The 18,071-nt window shown below is 33.5% G+C and overlaps 2 protein-coding genes and 1 non-coding gene across 5 annotated transcripts; 1 reads left to right on the top strand and 2 right to left on the bottom strand.

Annotated features, from left to right (window-relative positions):
- Window positions 1-345: 345 nt before the first annotated feature.
- On the bottom strand, window positions 346-3,787 carry LOC7463786 (protein IQ-DOMAIN 10). 3 transcript variants are annotated; one of them, XM_002316759.4, is made up of 6 exons: window positions 3,627-3,787; window positions 3,002-3,093; window positions 2,741-2,908; window positions 2,028-2,255; window positions 936-1,049; window positions 346-840 (listed from the first exon to the last, which is right to left on the bottom strand). In XM_002316759.4, the coding sequence occupies exons 2-6, from the start codon at window positions 3,074-3,076 to the stop codon at window positions 514-516; spliced, it is 912 nt and encodes a 303-aa protein (XP_002316795.4). In that variant the 5' UTR covers window positions 3,077-3,093; window positions 3,627-3,787; the 3' UTR covers window positions 346-513. The 3 variants fall into 3 exon arrangements, with proteins under 3 accessions (XP_002316795.4, XP_024467637.2, XP_024467638.2); XM_024611869.2 differs by having other exon boundaries at window positions 3,002-3,066; window positions 3,627-3,767; XM_024611870.2 differs by having other exon boundaries at window positions 3,002-3,096; window positions 3,627-3,760.
- A 176-nt stretch (window positions 3,788-3,963) lies between these two features.
- Window positions 3,964-4,037, bottom strand: TRNAI-UAU (transfer RNA isoleucine (anticodon UAU)). The gene has a single exon. It is a non-coding gene; the product is annotated as a tRNA-Ile (tRNA).
- A 2,979-nt stretch (window positions 4,038-7,016) lies between these two features.
- LOC18103285 (transcription factor GTE4) lies at window positions 7,017-9,081 on the top strand (the record flags this gene model as incomplete). The annotated part of the gene is made up of 4 exons (XM_052445151.1): window positions 7,017-8,363; window positions 8,458-8,503; window positions 8,624-8,740; window positions 8,856-9,081. Coding segments are annotated over 4 exons (1,560 nt in total), but the record flags the coding sequence as incomplete, so codon positions are not given.
- Window positions 9,082-18,071: the final 8,990 nt, after the last annotated feature.

Raw genomic sequence — 18,071 nt, 5'->3', positions numbered from 1 at the left:
TAGTTAGATATATTGGAAGTGAGTTTTTGTATTTTTCTTTTTATTTTTTATGAAATTATCTCGATTTCATGATCTAGATCGCAAGTTTAATAGGTTAACCTGAGTTTTCTGAATAGTTTTTTTTATATTTTTTTAATTTAATATTATTTATTAATTTTGTCTTTCATTATTAAATTAAAAAATAATTTTTAAAAACAAATATCATCCAAATATCAATATTTAAAAAAAAATCATTCAATATGCATCATATTTTAAATTCATTATTGAATTTTTTTATTATTACAGAACACATTTGCAACATTTAAATACTTTTTTATATTAAAAAAAATGATTTGACCCGGACACTAAACCAAATCTCACAATAAACATGAAAACATTTTTCTGTCTGTTACAATCTTTTCACACCGCACGCAAATCTCACACCAACCCCACAATAAACAAAACAAAAACACAGGATCAAGGAGTGTGTACAAGTTTGCAAGTAAATGATTTGCTAAATTATACTTAATTAACTCAACTTTGAATCAACAAATGAGATGAGCCGGCAGTAGAACTGGCATCCTGGGTTGCTTGATAATCCACGGCTGGGCTGGACAACTTTTTAGCTTTAGCATTCACCTTCCCGTTTGACAGAGCATGTTTGGTTGACAGTACTGGTATTTTAATCTCCGTTTTGCTCCCTTGTCTGGAATGAACTTTCTTGAGGTTATTAGGCTCAGCATGAACTCGAACCTCCCATGGCCGCGCAGCAACCCAGCGCTCCTTCCAGCTCCAACCCCAGTTTTCTTCGCCAAGAATGTAATAGGCCTGGCCTAGATATCGTGTAGGATTGGCCCTCCACTGAAAATCATATTAACTCACAACATTTATTTACCGTCAACTGAACCAGAAACTATAATAAATTGATGTGTTCATAGTTTTCACAGTTGATGGACCTGATGAGAGAAGGCATATGCCATGGCTCGTTCACGCTTTACTGCTGCTTCTTCTCTTTGTTGGATCCTGGAAAGAATCTCCTCCATGGTATCGGAGCCACCGCACCACTCCACCTATCAAAACCGAGTTAGAAAATGTGGATGGTAGATCTTGAAATCTTGGCTGTTGCTTCATGCAATAATTATTGGGCAACTGCCTTTCTCTTGGGAGCTAACTACTTTGGATGCATTCAATTTCTCTCGGAGCATGTATATTTCTGTACAAACCTTTAAGCAATATGTTTTGGTAATGGTATCGAACAACACTTGCACTACAAGAAAACTTACGCAAAATTCCAACCATGCTATGACAGTCACGTCATCATTTGTCTACATCGAATATTTAGGTTTAAAATAGCTGAGCTTGTATTCATACAAAAAAGAAGGAGAAGAAGAAGAAGAAGAAGCTGTGCTTGTAGCTACTCTCAAGCATGATAAGGTCAGACTAATGCATGATTGAGTTCTGGCACTCAACTAAACTACAAGACATTTCCCTGTTGGCCGAGTTTCATTTATAGCCAAACAGCTCCATCTCAAAGGAAAAGGAAAAGGCCAACAACCACCAGTCCACACAGTACGTAGGGCCAAGCTCATTGATTACTCATCAACTCCTCCTTTCTATGGCAGATTCATTGGTTTTTCATAGACCCCATAATTCTTTTGTAGCACAAATAGAAAGAGTCATAAGAATCCCACATAAACAAGAAGACGACAGCTTGCATTTTTTGTACAAAACACTAATTTTTCTGTATTTTCACATTAAACTTTTTAAACAGCAAACAATTGCATATTCTCTGGCACATAAGACTCAAACCACGAAAAATGAGGTCATATTTCGGAAATTTGCAGCAAGTTAATTTGGAACATGCAGGAAAGAAAAGAAATTTGTAAAATACATTTTAGAGGTTTTTAATAGCTTTTCATTACAAAATTTTCACTGTTTTTCAAATAAATAAAAAAGATGGTCCAAGTTTTAATTTTTTGGCAACATGATACTGTTTCATTAATTAAGTTACGAAAGCTATAATCCAAATAGGTAATAGTCAGTAGTACCTCTAACTCTTGAAGTTTGGCGTCAAGTTTCAACTGGTTTTCCAATTTCTTTTGCTTAATACGGCCTTCTGTAACCATATGGTGTCGGCGAGCTCTTATCTGGGTCTGTATATTGCTCCATGAATGTATATGGCTCAACGTGCTTGATGCTTGCTTTTGAGTATCTTGACCATGGATTTGTACATTAAATCTCACAGCTCCCTTAAGACGTTGCACTGCCTTTCTTGCCTGAAAATGGGAAAAGAAAACCATTGTTACTTTACTGATCGTACAAATTCTACAACAGTTGGAATGGCTATAAGCCCACGAGAGCAAGCAAAATGTCAGAAGTAAATTTCTTAAAAATTCCAACAACGCTAACAAAAGATTTCTTCTTGTTGTGATCGTACAAATGCTACGATCTGGAAACTCAGTGAAATAAGAAGGCTATTTAGTTGATTCCAATAAATATTCACTCGTTTGATTTCAAAAACTTGTTGTGGGTCACTGGACATGGCAAGAAAATCAATGCCGGCGGCCCTAGGAGCTTAAATCATGGCACACATGCATATACCAAATATATGCATGTGTGCCATGATAGCAGAAACGAAATCGGTGGTCTCTGCCAAGCTCTTAATCACACCTATCTAGATTTTCTTCTTTTCCTGACAGAAGGGTTGATTCATCGGGGAAGAAATGAATGGTCCTTCTATAATCACACTGTTGAAATGTACCTTGTATGCCCGAAAAGCCTTTTGAATCCTGACGGCAGCTATATATTCAGCAGACAATCCAGGAACAGCATGACTGCTCTGCAAATCAGCATGGGCGAAACTACTCGATTCTCCATTTGTGGGTGGACTCTCCTTTGACTCATTTGCTTTTTCAATAGCTGAATGTACCTGCCTCACAGAGGTGAAGGAACAGATTAGAAAAAAGAAACAATAACCCTGGTTTTACCAAAAGGGATCAGCAGAATCCTGAGTATTATTTACCTTTACTTTCTTCGATCTATCTCTCTTCGCTTTTCTCAGGCCTATAATCGACTTTAACCAGTATCCTGAACCCATTGGTGCAGATCAGGTTGCTGCTATATAGTGTAGAAACCAATATAAACATGCCAAAAAAATTCCACACAGATTAGATTATATTGCATTTATGACAGGAAAATCAAAGAAGCAACTTCTTTGAGCAAGAAACCTAAAGGATTAGCCAAGTTCAGTCACTGTTAAGTTCACAGCTGCTTTCAAACCTAAAGGCTTAGCCAAGTTCACTGTTAAGTTCAGTCATGATGCAAGGATTTCTTTCAATTTTTCTCAAGCAAAATTGCTGAATCGATCACCATCAAACTTAGAAGATAACATTTTACTAAGCTTCAATATTGAGCAAAACTTCAAGCCACAATATTAGAGCAAATCAAACATATGGAACAGTATAATAAATATATAATTTAAAAATACATGACAGCAAAATTTGCTTCATACAACTAGATAGGACAATGCATATCAGTATAATCAACAACACTCCTCCATATTCTAACCATTATATACAGCAACACCAAGCACAATCAATAGCGTACAGAGAAAAAGATTAAGGATAATAGGAACAGAATAAACATACCAGAGAAGAAACAGCCCATGTTTTTGTTTGTGGTTCAGAAAGAGGAGCAACGCAGGCTTGTTGTGTTGGCTTGTGGTTTGAGAAGGTGGAGTGGTGGGAATAAGAAGAAGAAGTTTAAGTGCAGTCCAAGAAATGGGTGAGAGAGAATGTTTTAACTGACTACTCAACAAAACTGAAACTGCTGTTTCATCCTTTGGAAGGCCAACAGTCAAATACATAAAATACATTAAAAAAAAAAAAAATACCGACTGCGGCCCACGGAGCACCTAACCTATCTGGACCTCAGCATTCATCACCAGACTAAAGATTTAAAAGAAGGGATAAAACAAGAGAGAGATGGTCCCGGCGGGGCTCGAACCCGCGACCTTCGGCTCATAAGACCAACGCTCTAACCAACTGAGCTACGGGACCTTGTTGCTGCACCTAGATAGTGCACATAGATACCTAACAATTACTCTTTGATAAATAGTGAATATCACGTTGGAAGATGGAAGAGAAAAGGTAGAGTAGCAATACTTCAAAACCCTTTCCATTTCCCCACTAGGGATAAGTCAAATTGTCTCTTCCTAACTCAAGCTTCTGCTCTTCCCTCCCTCCTCCCCCCTCTCTCGTTTTTGTCCATGAAAACAAATGTGGCAGAGAAGGGCACATGCCCATGAAGAAAAGGAGATGAAAGATGTTTTCTATCCATTTTGAATACAACCTCTCATGGATCAAAGAAAGATTCTCACAGAAAACACTGCTTGAAAGCACCCTGGATCTGTAGTGTTCTTCCTGAGCTCCTTCAGTTTTTTTGGCAATGCATATAAATATAATTGATGAAGAGGTTTCTCGAATAGAAATGGAATTGAGACTGTAACTGGTAAAATTAATAGAAAATCTAGTCAGGCTGGGTGTTTGTCTGGTGGAGAAAGTCCTTCGTTCGACTTGATTCAACTGGGTTGAAAGAAGAGAGAGGAGCAAATGATAGATTTATATGTATTCCAAATCAAGAGCATGTGTAGTAAAATTTGACTCCAATCCAAGTCATTATCATCCTTACCAGCAAACAAACAAAGAACCATTTACCTTTCTTCGAAATTCCTGGAGTGGAGAAGACAAAACTCCATTTGCTGTGTGTTTAGTACTTGTGTTACTGTTAATATTTACAAAAACAAAAGCCGTAATTTAATTCTTCTTTTTGGTTTTTTACATCTTTCATGTGAAAAATAACCCAAATTTTCCAGAATAGTGTTTTACTAGCTCCGTGAGATAGGACTCTTTTTTTTTTTAATAATATTTAAATGCTGAATTTTGGTAAAAAAAAGACATGCAAAAAATCAGGGTTGGTCAATCCGGGTTAGCATGACAAACCTGTTAGTTTTTCAAACCCGTGATCCGGGTCATTAAACTTGAAGCACTTAATCTAGAAAAAACAGAAAGTTCAATTCTCAACCAGTCAAATATTGAAGAACGAAATTGAAAAAAAAAATTACACAAAAAAATTAAAAAGAAACAACAATTAAAATAATGAAGATCAATATTGAAAAACAAAAACAAAAACTATATTTGATTGAAGTGTGAAAATAAAAGGAAAAATCAATTTAGTAATAGGACCAAAAAAGTTCAAGAAAATAAGAATCAAAATTGACATGAAAAAAAATAAAAACAATATTTTGATTTAAGGATGAAATTAAAAAAAAAATAGTAACTATTACAAAAGGGCTAAGAAAAAAAATAGAAATCAACATAGTGAGGACCAAATTGAAAAACATAATACCATCAATTTGAATTAAAAAATAAAATTGAAAATCAATAAAACTTTTATAAAAAGACAAAGGAAAAAAAATTAGAAATCCAAAGAATAGGGACCAAATTGAAGAATATAATACTTGGTAAATTGGGATTGAATGTTGAAATTGAAAACAAATAAAACTTTTATAAAAGGACCCAGACTCAAATTAGAAATGAAAAAAATAAGGACTAAAGTTGAAATACCAACAACTAAGAGGATTAGGCTATAATTTTCAGTGAAGGAGAAAAAACAAAAGAGAAAAAAAAAAGTTTACTGACAACAAACCAAATCACCACACAAAACACGCGTCACACCTATAGAAAAAGAACACAACAGGGCAGAGGGGTATTTTTAAATGTCAAGTGGGGTCGTACGCCCCTCCTATAGGGCACGAGTACCTTCCACGCGCCTCCTGGTGCATCACACACTCATATCTTTTTTTTTATTTAGTCAAATACCAAATTGTTTCTAATTTGTCAAGTTAATATCAAAAAAACCTTTAGGAAAAGACATAAAAAGCCCCTTGAGGCTAATTTTAATTATTTTTTTTTACTTCTAATGGCATTTTAGTTGTTTCACTGTGTTTTTTATTTTAATTTTTTTTTATATTTGTCCAAATACAAAATTGCCCCTTATCTTACATGATAATAACAAAAAAAAAAACCATTTTGAAAGTACCAAATTGCCCATTGAAGCCAGTATTGAAATCTTGGCACGTGAATTTAGACTATAAAAAATAAAAATAAAATTATTTGAGAATTTAATTTCTCACGTAGAAATTTTTTGAAACAACACGTATGAATTTAGGTTATAAAAAAAATGTGAATGTAATATAATACAGTTATTTTATATTGAAAAGTTAATAAATAATTCATATGGATATAAACTATATATAAAAAATGAAGTGTAATATAGTTATTTCACATTGAAAACTTAAAAAATAATTCATGTAAATATAAGTTATATATAATTATCTAATATTAAAAAATTAAAAAATAACTCATGTGAATGTAGTGTATAAAAAAATAAAGTGTAATATAATTATTATACATTAAAAAATTCAAAAATTAAAAACAAATACACTTGAATATATACATATAAGTTATCCCACATTTAAGAAATAATTCATCATATGGAAAAGTTAAAGAAACAATTTAAGTAGATGCAGATTATAAAAAAAATTATAAAATTAAGTATTTATAAATTAATTTTAATTATTTTAAATTTATAAAAAAAAATATAAAAAAATTAGATTTCACTTAGATTTTAAATTAATCTACCAAGTCATTTTAATTTGACCGGCCAATTATAAGTTAGGAAATGCATAAAAAAAAAAAAAAAAAAAAGAGGACTGTGGAGACAAGAAATTAGGGTTTTGATTCAATAATTAGGGTTTTGATTCAAGAAATTAGGGTTTCGAACCTTCCATGAACGGTTAGAGTGTGAAGAAGAGGACTGTGGAGACAAGAAATAACAAAGGAGACCCAATATCAACAGAAACTTGTATACCCAAAAACACCACAACAAACCTAATATTACAACAATATCCCTCACCGACAATTATTTTTTTCAAAATCCTAAAAAACCCGACCACCACCACCACCTCCTCTTCTTGAAAGCAGAACCACCGCGACGGAACCGTGGCGTCAGACGACTCTTCAAGTCTTAATCACGTACAGCCGGTCCCACAGAATGGGAACATGTCAGTACTACCCGGGTACGTGAGATTTGATGATGATAGTAGAGTTAAAATCAACTTGAATTCAAGGCCAAAATCTGAAATTAAACATCTAAAGAGGAAACTAGTGAATGAACTTCATCAAGTTAGAAGCTTGCGAAAGAAACTTGATTCCATAGAAATGTCTCAATCTTCCTTTAATGATAATCTTAATAATAGAATAACAGGTAATAGTGGTGGTCATAGAATTGAAACTCTTGATAGGGTTAATTCTGAAGTTAGTTATGTGGGACACACCAATTCGCGGCCGTTGGATGGTAATGAGAAGAAGAAAACCCCGGTGAATTCGAACAAGAAGTTGAAACAGTGTGGCGGTGGTGGGGGACAAGGGGTGGCGGTGGAGTTCAGTAAATATTTGGTTAAAGAGTGTGGGGAGTTGTTAGGGAAGTTAATGAAACATCAATATGGATGGGTGTTTAATGTGCCAGTGGATGTGAAAATGTTGAAGTTGCATGATTATTTTAAGATTATTAAGCATCCAATGGATTTAGGGACAGTGAAGAGTAGGCTGAGTAAGAATTGGTATAAGTCGCCAAAGGAGTTTGCTGAGGATGTTAGGTTGACTTTTAATAATGCTATGAAGTATAATGAGAAAGGGCAGGATGTGCATACAATGGCAGATACATTGTTGAAGATTTTCGAGGAGAATTGGGCTAATTTTAAGGCTGAAACTAATTTTGATAAGAGGGGGGAGATGGGGTACGATGCTAGCTTGCAAACACCTGCGTCAAAGAGAGCTTCAGGTCCTCATGCTTCATCCCCTGCTTGTGGTTCTGCTTCTGCCTGTGCTCCCAGTCCTGCTCCTTTTCAACAGACAATGCCTTTAGAGACGAGAACTTTGGGTGGAACAGATTCTTTGACAGAGCTTGGGCATCCAAATATGAAAGCTGCTGATCAGGGTAGGGCATCAGTGTCGAAGAAGCCTAAGAAGGACACTGACAAAAGCAAAATGACTTACGAGGAGAAGCAGAAACTGAGTATAAGCCTGCAGAGTTTACCTTCAGAGAAACTAGAATCAGTTGTCCAGATTATTAGGAAGAGGAATCCTGGGCTTTTTCAACAAGAAGATGAGATTGAAGTGGATATTGATAGTTTTGATAATGAAACACTTTGGGAACTTCATAGTAATGTAACCAATTACCGGAAGAGTATAAGCAAGAATGACAGAGAAGCTAAAGTTGCTCTTCAAGATAGAGAAGAAGGTGGCCACGATATGCTCGGGACTGTAAGACCATAATTTTTATTAGTTCGAATCTTTAGCTGAATTCCCTTCATGAATCTCATGCTAACTGATATATCATTCTTCTCTCTCTATGTAGAAATTGACATCTGCTACTGCAGAGGCACCAAAGGAACTTGGATCAGGTAATAACCATCTCGAATTCCCTAGGATTTTGTGTTGCCTTCATTCAGGCTGTTCATTTGTTGGATCTTTATGGCATTCTATTCATTATGCATTGAATTCTAAAACCTTTTGGTTTGAAGCAGTACAAATGACTGTTCCCGCCTCTTCACCTATTAAAGAGCATAAGCAAGGCCATTGTATGAGCAGATCACGTTGTTCAAGCAGTTTTGGCAGTGGCTCCAGATCTTCTTCAAGTGGTAATTGAAACACTACAGCTATAGTGTTGTTGAACATATGTAATTTTCTGGCGATGATAGTGTCAATTAGAACATAAAATGGATTCATTAATTCATTTTGATACTTCATGTGCAGGCTCTGATATTGATAGTTCATCAGGATCTGGGTCAGATGCAGGTCGTTGACATAGGAGTTAGTAGATTCAATTCAGGCAGGGGCATCATCTTTGGTTAGAATCCTAATCGTCTCTTCTTTATCTATCATTCATGGTAATTGTAAATTTTCCATTCAACCTTGACGATATTGGACATTTGCCTGTCAAAATAATCATTATGGAAGCATTAGCTGCTCGTTAATTTTCTCTCTTTCTTTCTCCTTGACCCACATATATGGTTTTAAGTTTCTGGCAACATGCTATGGAGTTGTGTGATATCTGTGATGTCAGTAGTTTGAATGATACTGTGAGTCTTGTGATGGTTCAGTAGAAGCTAATTTTGGTTTAAATGCAGCTGGTGGTGTGATTTAGCACATGCCAATTGTTCTGGCAAAGTACTTAATCAGATTTTGTAGGGATGCAATCGCTTTGCTTTTGGCAACCAGAGGTTAATATGGCTAACTGAAGAGTTAGAATTAAGAAACTCATTTCAAAACAATTACCCTTTCTCTTTAAGCCTCTACTTACAAAGTCAATTGCAAGACTTAGTTCACTGTGTTCAAACATTTGCCTTAAATCGTCATTCAATGTCTTCAAAAATGCCGAAAGATAATCTTTAGAAGCGTTGCTAACTTGCATTCCGATATGTGTTTCCCACATATCCTATAAATCTCGCTGAGTAACCACGGGTCCCACTTTTCAATGGCAATATATTATCAAATGCTTTCTTTTAATAATTTTTCTAGATTTTCCATTTAATTGTTTTTATAGGTTTTGATCTTGAATCATTCACCATTTTCAGTGATATTTCCAATGTTGTTTCTTATGTTTGTTGTTCATTGTGATATAGATATTTGGCTCTCAGATGCTAATGATGTCTTCAGTCATTTATTTTCGCAACAACCTTTAAAAACTAGAAAAAGAATATATATTTGACATTTTGTTTTTAGAGGGAAAATGTTTTATTTAAGGAGTTGTCACCTGATATCATGGTTACTAGGAACCCTAACTGATTTTTAGAGATTCTATGGCAAATGATTGATTACGCTAGAAGAAAGATATTATCTAACTGATTTTTAGAGATTCTATGGCAAATGATTGATTACGCTAGAAGAAAGATATTATCTAACTGATTTTTAGAGATTCTATGGCAAATGATTGATTACGCTAGAAGAAAGATATTATCACCTTTAAAACGTCCTACCTTAGACAGACTGTATTGCTAGTTTTGTCTTAAATTGCTATGGGTTGTTGTGCTATGTTATCAATGATTTGTTTATAATATTTCTAACTCCGGCGTCAGTAAATACTGGGATTGATATTTCTGACTCCGGTGTCAATAAATACCAGAGTTGATATTTCTGACTCTGACGTCAGTAAATACCGGGATTGATACTCGTTGTGAATCAACTTACCTCGAACACTTCTCGATTGAGTTTTAAAATTGTCATTGGACTCATGAAAATGACAGAAGTGAGCTATGAGTTTTTGATATTTTGTATGTAGGTCCAATAAGCCATTTTATTTGGGTCAGGTTCTAATAAGTTTTATAAACTTGTTATAAAGTTCACATGCAAACAAAATATATTTTTTTAATCAAAAAGTGATAAAACAACAATTTTATAAAAATACTAAAACTTGCAAAAATATTTTTAGCTCTTTTTTATGCTAAGAATCACAAGTTAATGCAAATGTATTTTTTATATTTTTTTCGGACTTGGCCATAAAATGGTTAATAAAAACGCTTTATGATATTTTTATTTTTATTTGTTTTTTTATGTTATTATTCTAACATCATGCATCTCACACACCTACTTTTACTAATATACTAGCATACCTACTTTTACAATCCTAAAAAATACTCATAACAAATACACATTAATTTGCAAAAACAAATATCAACTTCTAAATCAACCTTCAACAGTGTTGCTTGCTAAATAGGATGAGACTACCAAAATGAAATCGGATGTTATAGTAACAGTGGGTTTCTCGCGGCGCGTGTTTGTCATGCGTTGCCACAAATGACGACGCGTGGAATGATGATTTGGAGTCCTAAATCGAGCGTGGCACAACAAATTGGGTAGCTTCTCCTTTTCTTTTCGTGTCTATGCCTGCGGTGAGAATCAATATTACTTATAAAAATCAGAAAACTTCACATAAAAAAATCAATTTAATCCCCTCATATCTTCACAGATCTGCTGTCGTTTGGGGATGAAAAGATGGTGGCATGTGAGATGGAGTGAGAAGAGCTAGTGGTCGTGTGACTCACAATGCTAGTTAAGGGTTGATGTGACACACAATGCTAGTGTAGGCTGACTATTTTGAAGGCTGGTTCGGTTGAAACAATTAATTGAAGAAAGGTGTTGTTGTGAGAGAAACGTTATGGGTTTCTCATGATGATGGGCCCGCCGTAAGTGGTGGTGTTCAGGGGTTGTTGATGGTTGTCTTGGGTGTATGGATTAGTGATGGGGGGTGAGAGAGAGAGAGAGAGAGAGCAACATGGGTTTACTATCAATGGAATCTTTGGTTTTGGAGAGGGAGGTGGAGATAATTGTTGTTGGCTGACCGACAATTGAAAGGAAAAGTTGGATCTACCATGGGTGTGTTGGCATTGGTGTGCTTGAATCAGTGGAGATGTTGGTATGGTGGGTGGTTAATGATTTTTCCTTTTGTTTTTAAAAAGACAATGACGGGAGAAAGAAAATAAGGGGGGGAGTTTTTGGCCAGATCATCAATATAAGATTGTTGCGTTCTCTATGGGAGTTCTAATGTTTTGCTTTGTTTTTATTTTTATTTTTTAAGTCTACTCTCGAAGTAGAATTTTTTTGATCTCCTGATCTCCCCTCAATGTAGAGATTTTGATATGCTCCCGCTCCCCCTATATTCTATGCACTGGTATCTATATTTATAATACAGTAGTCTCATAAAGTCAAATTTGAAAATGAATATCAAAGATACCATGATCATCTTTATCAAAATGAAGGTTAGGAGAGAAGGAAAAAAACACATTATGTTCCTAGTTTTTTTACAAGTTGACAAATCACTCTTTTAATCAAAATTAGTCCTCAATCTTTTAATTTCAAATTTTAATCCCTTTTAAAAAATTAAATTATAAAAATATCATAAAGCATTTTTATTAGCCATTTCTAAAATTTGCATTATGGCCAAGTCCAAAAAACAAATGTGAAAAATGTATTTGCATTAACTTGTGATTTATTAGCATAAAAAAGAGCTTAAAAATATTTTTGCAAGTTTTAGTATTTTTATAAAATTGTTGTTTTTTTATTTTTTAATAAAAAAATATTTTATTTGCTTATGAACTTTATAAAAAGTTTATAAAGTCCATTAGAACTTTGACCCAAATAAAATGGCTCATTGGGCTTGCATACAAAATACTAAAAACTCATCTCTTTGAAAGTGTTCAAAGCCCATTTCTGTCATTTTCACGGTCCAATAACCATTTTAAAACTCAATTCAGAAGTGTTCAAGGTAAGTGGATTTATGACGAGTACCAATCCCAATATATACCAACACTAGAGTAAAAAATATCAATCTCAATATTTAGTGACATTAGAATCAGAAATATTATAGACAAATCATTGATAACATAACACAACAACCCATAACAATTTAAGATAATACTAGCAATGTAGTCTGCCTAAGGTAGGATGCTTTAAGAGTGATAATATCTTCTATCTAGCATAACTAGTCCCTTACCATAAAATCTTTAAAGATTACTTTAGGGTTTCTAGTGACCGTAATATTAAGTGGTGAATTCTTAAACAAGATCTTTTCTCTCTAAGACAAGATGCTAGATATCTATTTTTTTCTAGTTTTTAAAGGTTGTCACGATGTCGAGTGCGATGAAATGATGACTCCACTTGGGATTTTTTGACTAAGCTTTTCCTTGTCTTTTTATTACTATCTTATTTGTAGTGTTGTTTGTTTATTTTCTTGCTTTCACTGTTTTAGCATGCATTCATGTTAATATTACTATGCATCACTTTTAAGAGCACACACCCTAAACTTTAGGATAGGTGGGGAAGTAATGGTACCCCAATGGCTTTAGCCTGAGCAAGATTTGTAAAATCATCTTACTCTCGCTTGATTGTTTGCTTGAAAGTGGTTAATATGTCAATTTGATATTATTTAAGGTATTTATCTTCACACTTCTTGTAACCTTATATCAACCTTTAAAGAACGATTATTAAGCATGCGAAAGATCCTTTTAGACTAGATAGTAACCTACTCTTTGATGCACTTAATGACTAGAACTTACCTATTAGGTTGTACTCTATGGCAAGCCCAACATGTGGCATCTTGAATTCCACGACTATCGGGTGATAAATGGCCTCCACATGGGAATTTTACAAGAATACAAGTTGTTACAATTGAAAAAAAGAATTGTTTTGAATTGAAAGCCGAAGAGCTATCAAAAGCTCGAGCTTAGGCAAGACTAGACAAGGATCCCCTCATTGGTATGATAATGGCATAAGGTTCCGAAAACCCATGAATAAAGACTGTTGTCACCCCATGAAGGGCAAGTCCACATTTAATATGCATTTTTCTTCTTGATAACATCATTATTTTTAGCATCTTATATTTGCTTTGTATAATTGTATGATTTTCATTTAGCAGGTTGACATATAGTCCTCTATTAAGTTGCATATATAACACTCGCTTGAGAAGAAGACAAATGGAGAATGAAGAAACAGCTCAGTTAGAAGCCCAACATCAAAAGGAGATATAAAGTCTTAAAGAATAAGCTATAAGACTTACCAGTCTACTCGAATATGCTTTGAGATCTAAATCCAAAAAAGTGACATCTGTACAGCCAGTAGTCACAACTCAATTTGCATTTATACCCGCATCTCCTTTCATTCTATAGAATTTGGGGGAAAATAAAGCGCCACCTGAATCTCAACAGGCTATGTATTTTCAATCTACTCAACTAGTATATCCCATAAGGATACCGCCTACCATTGTCTTGACAGTGGAGGAATCTCAAAAGGACAAGGTAGTAGAAAAAGATGGCTTGGAAAAATTGGATGCCATAGAGGACTGGACGAGGGCAATTAATGGAACTAGATTATATGATCCTGTAAAGGCTTCTAAGATGTGTTTAGTGCCCCACGTTGTCATTCCAAAAAAGGTTTAGAGTGTTGGAATTTGTCAAATATACTAGAACCCAATGTCTTATAACTCATATCAAAGCATACTATAACAAAATAACTGAGGTGGTTCATGATGAGAAACTGCTGATTCATTTCTTTCAAGACAACTTGAGTGACATTGCCCTTACTTGGTATATACGGTTGGACAATACCAAGGTGAAAAGGTTGAAAGATTTGATTGATGCTTTTATTAGGCAATATAAGTTCAATATGGGCACAACCCCTGATAGGTCAAGCTTGTAAGCTATGAAGAAGGACAACAAAGAGTCCATAAGGGAATACGCGTAAATGTGGCATAAGGCAACTGTATAAGTTAATCATTCTTTGTTGGAAAAAGAGATGATCAGTTTATTTTACAACACCTATAATGCCTCGTACTTTGAATACTTGATTGAAAGTTCTACATAATATTTCACTAACATGGTTGTTATAGTTGAGAGGATTGAACAAACTATCTGGTTGGGTAAGATTGTTATTTTGAATGAGGAGAAAGGCTTCGCTGAAAAAGAATGGAACTGAAGTTCACAATATCGAAGGTGGCTACAAATGTAAGAAAAAAAAAGCTACCAAAACAAAAATACTTGCAACTCTCAAACACCTACCTCTCCTATAGCTAACTTTTCAACACTAATCCTCAGAAATCAACCATCCTGAAGATGAAGCTACAATGTCATTATGATAAGAATGATCTACATATAATTGTGCAACTGATTGTTAGGAAAATGCCCACTTAATAAGCTTATAAGAGTTGAATGATTGGGAGAATCTAGAAAAACTTAATCAATGGCTACTATGTTTTACCTTGCTAGCAATCGTGGCTCAAGATAACGCATAAGGTTTTCTATTGTTGAACCTTTTTTTTCCAAAACTCAATGAAATAATGAGTTCTGCTTTCAATTGTGTCTTTTTCTTTGATTTACAACAAAACATTACTTATTTTCAGAAATCCTAAAAAAGGATCCCCATAATAACCCACCTTCGCAGCCTTTAATGATCTCATAATCCAAAATCTGTTTTGCAAAAATCTTTTCTCTAGTGGGATTTTGAAAAATTAAACTTGTTTTTGATTTCAGAAAGAATTCAATGTTTGTTTAAAACAACATTTTAACATTCTATTTTTAAGATAACAAATGAATTAATGAATTACGAAACTCCAGCACTAAGGTGATCAAATTCTAAACCATAATATATGAACATAAAAACAAACAGCCACCCTCACACCATGTCTCAAGCCATGTTTTAGATATATGCATAATGATATGTAATGGATTCCTTGTTCATAGACTCTTGAAATGCATCTCTTTGCAAAGTCCAAACCAATACACTAGACGAGGTTGAAATTTATTGGTTTTAATTGCTTGCGCTTGAAATGAGAAAAAAAAACATCTTTGTTATCCCTTTCACATTCTAAAATAAATATATTCCTTGTGGTTTCTTTTTTAGCCTGAATAAATTTTCTTTCGTAAAAAAACCCTGATAAGGATCACATCTCACACTGGGGGTAAGTGACATTTCCATGATCAATAATTGATGAAAAAGCCGTGAGAAAGCCAAAAGGCAAAAAAGCCCAAAAAACTCAAATGTTAAGGAGCATGTCTAAATTAAAAGAAAAGGTGATAGTCAAAATTTTCAAAAGAGGATGCCCGACCAAAATAATAAAAAAAGGCAAACCAAAGAAAAAGGGCAAAAAAAAAAGGATTGAAAGTCACAATAAATCAAGTTAATGATAGTGATTCTAAATCTTTAAAACCTTAAAACATTTTTTGAGCTTTATGAATCCCTTTCTTTCATAACCAAAATTCATAGCCTACATTATGTATCTTTAAAAGTCCTTTTTAATCAAGCAAAAAAGCAATATGGATCAATAAACAATGCTCTCAAAATGCAAAAAACTTTTCATAAGAGTTATGACATTGTGAATAAGCTACTCGTTATTATTCATGTTGATAAATGAGTGTTAAAAAACAAAAACAAAAATTTCTCAAACAGAACCTCGAGCTTTTCGAGCCTCTTGCTTTGAAACCCAAAATGTACTTTAATTAATTTCAATATCATTGACACAAGAATAAATCATCATTTTTCCACAAAAAAAAACCCAGGGAGTTGCAAGATTTCAAAAACAAATTGTTTTAAAATTACATTAAAACAATTTTTGTTTTCAAAATGCAATATCAAGATTTCAAAATTCATTCTAGATAAAGATTTTTTCATTGAAATCAAGCCAAATAAGAAAGGGGTTGCTCAAAGTCATTGTTTGTCTGAGTCACTGACAAAGCACACTAAGGGGCAATAGTCAAAACAATGGGGTAATGTTGTATTTAAAAGGTGATTTGATCCCTTCAAGGTAACAATGAAAATAGAATGCTTTTGGTAGTGAAACAAGGAAGCATTGTTGTTTACAAGATGCATTTTGAATCTTTCAAGACAACAAGTGACACTGAATTTTTTTTAGTTGTGAGACAACAGAGTTATGAATGATCCCCTCAAATTAATTAACAAGATAGAATTTCCAACATGTAAATGGGTTGTGATGAACACCATTAATGTTGAGGTGTGTAAAATTGCAAATACTCTAGAAAAAGACCTGTAGGTCAACTTGAGCTGGCTAGAGTCAAACGACCAAGAGTAGTTGGATCAGAAATAACAAACCTCATCAATTAAGCAGGAAAGAGATTGTGAAGAAAGGGGGAGCTATATTTTAAACCAGATAAAGATGCATATATGTCATTTAACTCAAAAACATTAAACAACATGTTTTGAAAAAAAAAATCACAAGAAAAATCCCCAATGGGATTCATTAAAAAGCAGGCCACCTCGAAACAACCAAATTTCAAAATACTTATGAAATTGTTTCATTTTTTATTTTTTCACACCAATAGACAAGTCACCTAGAACAATTAGATATTTTTTTAGAAAACAAAATCTTTGTATTTTTCACTTGGATAGGTTATCCATTACAATGAAATCGATGTTGAAAAATCTAATGTTTTTTCACGAAAGAGTAGGTCACTTGGAAAATTGAGACCAATCCTGAAAAATCTTTGTATTTTTCATCTAGATAGGTCATCCATGAAAATGATTTATGATATTTTTATCCTTTTTTATGTTATTATTCTAACATGCTAAAAAAAAAATCATGCATAACACACCCACTTTTACAATCCTCGAAAATACTCAACAAATAAACATAATTAATGAGCATAAAAAAGGATAAAAATATCATAAATCATTTTTATTAACCACTTCTAAAATTTGCATAATGGCCAAGTCCTAAAAAAATGTGAAAAAATACATTTGCATTAACTTGTGATTTCTGAGCATAAAAAAAAGCTCAAAAATATTTTTGCAAGTTTTAGTAATTTTATAAAATTGTTGTTTTATTATTTTTTTTTATAAAAAATTTTTTTGTTTGCATATATACTTTATAACAAGTTTATAAAACCTAATAAAACTTGTCACAAATAAAATGGCCCATTGGGCCTATATGCAAAATACCAAAAACTATCTCTTTGAAAGTGTCCAAAGCCTACTTTTGTCATTCGCACGGGTCCAATGATCATTTTAAAACTCAATCCATAAGTGTTTGAGATTAATGGATTCATGACAAGTATCAATCTCAGTATTTACTAACGCTAGAATTAGAAATATCAACTCCAATATTTATTGATACCAGAGTAAAAAATATCAATCACAATATTTACTGACACTAAAATAAAAAATGTTATAAACAAATATTGAACAAAACTAGCAAGCAGCTTATCTAAAATAGAACAGTTTATGGATGATAATATATCTTTTTTCTATTTAACTAGTCGCTTACCATAGATCACTTAGGGTTTCTAGTAATTATAGTACTATAAATCACTTAGGGTCACTTAGGATTTCTAGTAATTATAGTACAAGAAAAATAAAATGTCAAATATCTGCCAGGGAGAAACACAAGTTCCACTCTGAGATGAAATGCCATGTTGTCTTTGCAGTATAATGCTCGGAGCGGGGGTTTTTTTATCATATTTTTGTAGT

This window comes from Populus trichocarpa, chromosome 11, assembly GCF_000002775.5.
Source record: "Populus trichocarpa isolate Nisqually-1 chromosome 11, P.trichocarpa_v4.1, whole genome shotgun sequence".
In the NCBI taxonomy this organism is placed as follows: domain Eukaryota; kingdom Viridiplantae; phylum Streptophyta; class Magnoliopsida; order Malpighiales; family Salicaceae; genus Populus; species Populus trichocarpa.
This window is presented reverse-complemented; position numbering and strand designations above follow the sequence as displayed.